At 36.7% G+C, this 8388-nt stretch overlaps 1 protein-coding gene across 10 annotated transcripts in view; it reads left to right on the top strand.

Annotated features, from left to right (window-relative positions):
- The first annotated feature begins 731 nt into the window (after positions 1-731).
- The window catches only part of cep350 (centrosomal protein 350), a 37813-nt gene continuing 30156 nt past the window's right edge, over positions 732-8388 (top strand). For 9 of the 10 annotated variants that reach the window (XM_082188966.1, XM_082188968.1, XM_082188971.1 and 6 more), the window contains exons 1-9: positions 732-865; positions 1773-1863; positions 2983-3183; positions 3426-3522; positions 3610-3653; positions 4394-4508; positions 5230-5386; positions 6172-6731; positions 6973-7086. In XM_082188966.1, coding sequence (XP_082045092.1) covers positions 3438-3522; positions 3610-3653; positions 4394-4508; positions 5230-5386; positions 6172-6731; positions 6973-7086 — 1075 coding nt within the window. In that variant the 5' untranslated portion in view covers positions 732-865; positions 1773-1863; positions 2983-3183; positions 3426-3437. The remainder of the gene's footprint in view (positions 866-1772; positions 1864-2982; positions 3184-3425; positions 3523-3609; positions 3654-4393; positions 4509-5229; positions 5387-6171; positions 6732-6972; positions 7087-8388) is intronic. The other variant, XM_082188967.1, reaches the window with a different exon arrangement.

Raw genomic sequence — 8388 nt, 5'->3', positions numbered from 1 at the left:
CTTGCTGTCTATCCTTTGATTTCAAGGATGCACTTCACCCTGCTCTGGGCAATCCTGAAGCTAAAGAAAAAAAGACGCTCATTCTTTCGAAAATCCTTCTGTTTGCTCCATGCAGGCAAGATCACAACTGTGCTCCTCACTGACATAACAAATACTGACAAGTGGAGTGACAGCAGTTCCTGTTGTAACTAGTGTAGACTATACATCCCATAATACACTATCAATAATAATATGCCTAATAACAACAACAATACAATTATTATTATTATTATTCATATTTCTATTAACTTTTTAATATTTGTATAATAACATCAACAAATGTTACAAATTTATATAAAAAGTATTAGTAACATATTTGTATTTACTTTTTATTATTTCTTATAATAACCTCAACAATAAAAATATTGTATATTTTTATCATCATTTATTACTATTATTATACTTATGAAAACGATTTCTTTAATATTTATGTGACTGTTGACATATCTTTGAAACCGAAAATTTAAGGACAGCTGCAATAATAATAATTATAACGACAACAATGATGATAATAAAAACACGTCAGAGCCAGTGTTGACCTTGTTGAACTCATAACTGGTGAAATATGTAATGCCATATCTGAAGGATCAAAGTAAAATTATTTTTGTTGTAATTCCATTAGTTAAACACTAGATGTCAAACACGGCCACGAAATAAACACACGTTCTTTACGGAAGTATCGCGAGTTTCTCTCAGACGTGAACTTCCTGAAACAGTTGTTTGGATAATGGCGGACCGTCAAATCTAGCCAACGGCCGTCCTAACTTATCATTAAAGCCGGGAAACATACACCGAAAGGCGGGTAGCGGATACAATAAACTTTTAGGTAAGTATTAACCAATCACATTCTGACCTGGACGCTTAACGAAAGACAACCTGATCCCAGAAACGCTAAAAAGTTTGTTAGCGAGCTTTAATGGTTTAGCCGGTTAGCAGCAGCTGTTAGCGATAACTTTCGTCAGAGAATTTAAAATCATAGGCTTACAATTTCGTTGTAATATTGTGAAACTCTCTGAGGTACATAATTATTGTTTCAAGTAGACGTCGAGTCTGTTGTTTGGTTGATTTAGTTTTGGATTTCTCCTCAGTAAGGTAGTTCGCGTGAAGTTGTATTTGTGTGATTGACACTTAGGCTATAACTTACGTCAACTGTATTTCTTTATATACTTATTTCATATGAATGTTTTCTAGTCTCATATTTTTTGTTTGTTTGCTGGAGTAATATAGTTCTGATTCTGTATTTATATAAAGGTCTATGTAATGCTTGTGTTGCTCTTCAACTGTAATGTATGTTCGTATTTTCTTATATTCTTTTTGTCCACTTAAGTTATGTTTAATGTGTTTTTTTAGCTAAGCTCTAGCAATGTCGAGTATATGTATTATGCGATCGGACACTTTGTGAGTCCCTTAGAAGCGTTCGCTTGATATTTTATCCTGGTTTTGAATGCGATGTCAGCTGATCTCTCAGCTGATGCTGCTGATCTGTCATGTTGTTTCCCTTTCCCTTTAATTCTGAGTAATGCCTATGAATAGTTGTTGAGAGAGGCTAATCAATTTCAGTAATTAGCTGTGTTGATTCCAGCATCTATTTAACGCTGTGAACGTAAGTGTGAATATAAGAGTGCTGTGAGTTAGATTTGTATAATGATTTATGAACTGGTAGTTTCATAACTCAAGACTTTGAGCTTTCACTGACTGTCAGATCACCTTTTTTGTACTTGGTCTGGGTGCAGGTAGAGGTGACAGAATCGCCAGCTGTCCGATGTGTCCAGCTGTCCAGAAGACAAGGTGGACTTATGTCTCTCTGAATAAAGCTGCTGGAAAGTGAGTCCTGGTCCATAATGTGTTATGCATGAAATGCATCCTTCTGTTTAGTCTTGTTAATTAGTATTATTCATCATTTGTTTACATGTGAGCAGTTTTTAAATGAAACTATAATCTCATAACTGTCGAGTGCTGTGCATACAAGGCTAGATGAAGTTTCAATTCCCAAAATGTGATATGAAATTGAATCAGGAAGAGAATATTCTTTTTCTGGTGTTTGTTTTTATTACACATTTTTAGAAAGTGATATTGAAGTGTATTATATTTATGAGTAGCTGAATAGAGAGGATATGGATGAGAATGGTGGGTCTTTTATGGGTAAATCAAAGGATATTTTGTGCTTTTCTTGGCAGTTACTTTGCCTATTTTGTACTTTGAGGCGAGTAAAGCTTTGATTCTTTTGCAGTGCTTATTTTGTTCGTTTTAACAAGTGTTGATTAGTTCAAAAGGAACCAGATCATATTGTCGTTTCTGTCAGTATCTCCAGTCCAAAGCATGTTGTTTTAACATGGTCCCTGTTTTAAAAAAAAAATTCTCTCTCGATGGTCTGTTTCACTGTTTCATTGTTCATAACAATGCGAAAGAAAAGACTTATTGCTGCCTCTGTTTCATTGCGACTTTAACAAATATGCAAACAAAGAGCATGAAATGTGTACAAGCTTTAAAACTGGTTCACCAGAGAGAAGTGTGTGTTTTTCACTGGAAGGTCCTGTTATGAAATTTTAATTAAACAATACGAGGTAAAACAAAATTAAGTGTATGCAGATGAATCGTTCACAATAAAGTCTATAATATGCATTTAGAATTTCATGCTGACTTTAAAGTGTTGTTGTTTTCCTCATTCCAGACACATTTGGTATCTCCGTTACCTCATTCAGTGTTGTTAGAGAAGTGGTAGAGCTTGTTTAAATGCCTCTTCACCTCTGTTTTCCTGCATAGGTCTGAAATTCACTCTATGAAATATACATGTAGGCCAGTCTGAGATATGTCTTATGCGTGCTTTATTAATACTATATAATTCAAGGTTCTGAGCAGAGGGTGTGATTTCATTGTCCCTTTGGAATACCCAGTGCTTCAGACAGTCTGCTCTGCACAAAACACTTTTTTTTTTTACTCTAGAATAGACCATTGAATCTGTTTGCTCTGGGGACGTTCGAGGACAGGGACACAGTGTTATAAGGGTAGTGCTTGGAGGAAGACCGGGTGATTCAGATGACTTGAAAAGCTCTGAGACCATCATATGTCTGGCCTTCAGGCAATCTAACAAATTGTACACCATTACTTCAACCCTCGCTTTGATGAAAAAACTGAGACGTTTGGGTGAGACCTTAAAACCTAATAGTGATATGCTTTGATCAATCTATCTTAGTAACAATCAGTTAAACTTGTGGTTTGGCCAAATATAATTTAGCACAAAGAGTACTGTCAATGAAGTCATGTGTTTTAGTGATAATCTTAGCAATAAGCCATTGCCAAAGAAAACAATATTTGACAGCAGATGTTGACAATACATTTGCTTCTCTCACATTGTTTGCCTGTCTCCCCCCCCCCCTTCTTCTCAGGTTGGCATAGCGATGTGGAGTCGCTTGCGAAGTGAGGCGGGGCCGTCAGCCTCGGTCTCTTCCCAGCCTGCGCTTGCTGGGCAAGACAACAGGAGAGGTTCGTCCAACTATGTAATTCTATACTTTAAACATCAATGTGAGCATATTTGCGTGATTTCTTATGTTAATGTTTTTCTCTCAACAGAGATATCTCAAGCCTGGAACAGTCTAAATCAGACCAAAGCTGCCGTGAGTATTTCTTAACCCGTGTTTCAGGTTCTGACCTACTTATGATGCCAAAACAGATACCTTGTTACATAGACTTTGTAATTCAATAAGTGCTATTATAAGTAGCTGTTCATAAATAAATGAAAAAGTAAGATTCAGTGATATAATCTGTAGGGCTGGGTGATATGATGAAATTATCGTATATTGACAATGTCTCATTAGTATCGCGATGTCGATTCTAACAGTCAGTTACCAGATGATCATCGATAATCTCGGGGAAAAATGACAGCTATATTTCACATAGCCCCATAATTACCATACACATTTATTCACATGCAAAAGCATGAATTAAATGTTTTCTATAGACTAGTAGTTAGTAGGGTTAGGAATAGAAAACAGTTCTCCTCATGAAACAAAATTTATTTCAAGCACAAATTTGATAAGAGCAATGTGTAAATTATTAGCAACACTAACACAACAGCAAAGCTACTGTTTTATGTAAGTTTAAGCTCAAGCTAACCAAAGTAAAACTTTTAACGTTTCAATAGTTAAATTAAACTCACTGAATCGCAAGCTATCAATTAGATAAAGTGCAGCCAAACTCAATGTGATGTGTGTTTACATTGTTTGTCTCCGGCGGGGGTGGGGCTCGAGTAGACGATATAATTGAATAGCGCGATATTTTGTAAGACGATTTACTATCTGTAGCATTATCCCCACAAGATCTGTTGACTCAATGGCTAATTGTGGTCTTGTCTCAGTTACGACACATTGAGAATCGTCTGGAGGCTGCACCAGGCACTGGAGTGCTTCTGGACTCAGTGCTAGACACAAAGAAAGCATCTGTTAGTGGCGGTCGGAAAATAAGCCGCAGAGGTAAGACAGTCACATCCTCTGGAACACATATAGAGGAAATTCACTAGAGAATATTATACATCTGTGCTTTTAATGTCACCTAATATATATCATTGTACTAGATCAGTATGTATGTTTTGTGGAATGGTACATTTTTGTTTGTTTTTAATTTATGTGGTCATAATTTAGTTTATTTAATTTGCAGTTTAATTTTTTAATGGTACATTTTTGAAAGCCATTTATTATTTAAATTAGCTTCGCTTATTCTGTTAATGAAGATCCATGAACATTTAGTACACACACTGTTTTTGATTTATTTCAAGTCATATATGACTAAAAGTAAAGGCTTGGAATTCAGTGATTCATACAGTATGTTCATTTACTAACAGCTTTGAGTTTTGAGTGATTCATCAAAATAATTGATACTAATATTAATGTTGACATTAATGTTTTTAATTGTTGTACAGTAATACATTATTTTCGTATATACCTCATATTTGATAATAAGAATTTTGTACTTTTCACCTTCTGTTGTTACTATGCAGGACTATTGAAGTGAACTACAGCAACATTTATAAATAAAGTTATTATTTAGAAAAAAAATGTAAAATACTTTCATATATATACACACACACACCTTTATATATTTCTTTCATATATGTATGTATATATAAAATGGTACAACATTCTTCAAAGTTTTGCCTCTTCCATTGTTTACGTGTCTTCTATGTATTTACTACAGATGGTCATCGTGCAGAGGAAAGTGGATCCAAATCCAGAACACGGAGTCGGCGCAGTCCAGACAAAAGTTCCCGCAGTCCCTTGAGGAACAGCACTCTGGACAGTAATGCCAGGAAACCCAGCGGCGTGGAGTTCAGAGAACCACTCGCTTCATTCAGGTAAAAGCTGCAAACTAATTAATGTGTTAAAGCTAAAGTTTGTAATAGCAAACAGAACTGAAAAAAAAAAGTGTTTTGATGCTACACATTGGCTGTAGCTGGAATGGACCCTTTTCACAGACTGTGATGACACGTTTCCACAGTTATCAACATAAACAACACAGTTATTGAGGAGTGATGTAGGGAGTGATGGCAAATATGACATCTTTCTCTCTTCTGACCAATGTAATCAGTCTCTCAATGCTATCATGGATTTTTTCTTTTGCTATTGGAGCAAATGGGAATACAGAAATTATATTGCTGTCATCTGCCATTCACCACTATTGAAGTTTACCCAACTATGACGAATTCCGCTTCTGAGAACCCTGTAAATGTGAAAAGGGTCCATTGAAGTAGTTTAGAATGGGGAAAAATTACTTTATTCATTAAAAAAATGTAATAAAAAGTTAAAGGAAATAGATTAAAATATTTGTTTTGGTAATAACTTCATTATTTGGTTACAGCATGTCTGAATGATAAAGGAATGAAAGTTATGAGCAGACTATGGAGTATGCAGAGGTCAATGAGTGCAGGTTTTGTGTCTGAAGGTTAAGTTTGCTATTTGATCCTCGCATACAAGACATTTGAACAAGGAACCATCATATTGGCTTCAGTAACTTCAGCACACATGTAGCTGATACTTCCCTTTACAGGCCTACTTTTTCTGTTGCCATCTGAGTTGTTGTATACATGACTTCTAGTCTCGTGATCTTCAGTTAAAACGGAAACATGTCTTTCTTTTATAGGGAAGCATCTCCGCTGCCAATGTCCCAGACCCACTCTGAACCAGAAGCCCATTCGTTACCAACAGAGGTGGCCATTACTCAGCCTGACTTTGCTTTAAGCCAGCTGGTCTATCAGCGTGACACCCGAGACATGCAGACTGCAGACCTGGACAGCCTGTGCTCCTCGGCTGTAGACAGCACATCTGTACGCTACCTCAACGATCTGTCTGCTCTCAACGCCATTCACCAGCCCGACCAAGCAACACCAGGGTCAGAAGTCAGGCCCAGAACACACTTACAGGCTGAGACGTCCCAGACGTCCCTGAGGTCCAGCCCGGGTTCAATCGCATCCTCACAACGGTTGGAGAACCTGCGACGACGGCAACCTGATGAAAAGCTGGAGAAGCTGAAAGAGAGAATCCGCAGACAGAGGGAACATCTGGAAGAGACGGAGGACAGAAACAAGCTGCTGGGATACCTGGAGCAACCTGTGGGTATTGAGGCAGTAGGACACGGTACCACAGTTCCTACTGCTAAAGTCCGGAAAGTGGCCCCAGCCCCTCCTGCACCCATTTATAAAGGTAAGCTGACTCCAGAGGGAAAAGATGACCCCCTTGTGTTGGACTAGTAACTGTGTAGTAGTAAGTTCAGACCCGATAAGGGCTATCACCATTGTGCCCTTGAGCGAGGCACTTAACCTCAGGTTGCTCCAGTTCTACAGTCCCAGTAATAGTTGTTTTCTAAGATACTCGATATAAAAGCATCAGTTAAATGTTTTATGAGGTTGTTGAGTGAGAAGAGGCTCACTTCTGTGTTTTCTAGGCTTCAACCCCATTGAGACTAAGATTCGCACACCTGATGGGAAAGTGTGGGCAGAGGACGACTTCCAGAACTTAAGCAGGGAAATATACAAAGACCTGACGCAACAGCTCACAGGTATACATGGTGTTCCAGACTGTTATTTAAAATTTCATCTTATTTGTTAACATGAACATTACAATGAATAATGCTTTGGTAACCCTTTCCAATAAGATCAAATTAGTTATAATGTAGTTTGCATTACTTAATTTATTAATTAACAATGAGCAATACATTTCTTAAATTATACATTTTTGTTAACGTTAGTTAATGTTGTTTATTGCTAGCTCATGGTAGCTCAGGACCATTAAATAATATTAATAGATACAACTTTTGATTTTGATAATGTAGTAGTAAATTGAAATGAACATTAACTGAGATAAAAAAAATGCTATAGAAGTATTTTCATTGTTAGTTCTTGTTAACCAATGTAGTTAACAAATGCAAACTTATTGTTAAGTCTTACCAATACTTCTAAAGCAAAGTGGTATGATTAAGGTACCCACAAAAATGTTACAGTATCGTGATCATAAACAGCTCACTGGTTGTCATCTTAATCACTCGTGCTATAATTATGTTTTGTGATTTGAGTCTTCCTCTTTATTTCAGCCTAATAGCAGGTTAGTGAATGGGGCATTTATTTATTTGGAATTAAAATGTTAATCCATTTGATGTGACAGAGCTCAAATGTTTTTTACTGCCCATTGCAAGCCCTCTGAGTCATGAAGCATGAGTAATGAACAGGAATTAGGACAGCATTACTGTTTTAACTGCCACTGAATGCAGCTCACAGAGTTCATGTTTCTCTACTGGATTGCAGTATGGTCAAAAAGCATGTTTAATCCAAACCGCTCTTGGACGCTGACTTACATGCTCCTAACTGGCTCAGAGTTTCCAGGCGTACTGCCACAGCCATAGTTACAAGTTTTCATGTCAGCCCTGACTGTTCTTAGGAGTTTTCTTCAAGGTTATTGGGAAGGATTGCATCAGTTTGCTCCACAGTTCCTTAGAAAATCATTATGGAACAAGCTCATTAGTATACATAACAATGCTGCTTATTCCCTGTTGGCATGCAATAGATTTGAGTTGCTATCATTAAATGATAATATGGTAATATGGCCATATGGTACAAATTTGTTACATTTGTTTTTTCCTGAAAGTCCATTTTAGTTATTTTATCATTATATGTAAAGATTCTTATTTCACAAAAATGGAATTTAGTTTTAGATGTAAATTTTCCACCCTCTGTCTGTTCCTTATTTTGAATTGACTTCACTAAACAGATTGAAACATGCAGTTTGAACTTATTCATGGGAATCAATCAAATCGTAATGCTCTCATACCCGTGAGACATGAAATTAACGTAATGACAGTTTTAGG

Source organism: Leuciscus leuciscus, assembly GCF_965113295.1.
Source record: "Leuciscus leuciscus genome assembly, chromosome: 13".
In the NCBI taxonomy this organism is placed as follows: Eukaryota; Metazoa; Chordata; class Actinopteri; order Cypriniformes; family Leuciscidae; genus Leuciscus; species Leuciscus leuciscus.
Note: the sequence above shows the minus strand (reverse complement) of the source record. Positions and strands in the feature narration are given on the sequence as shown.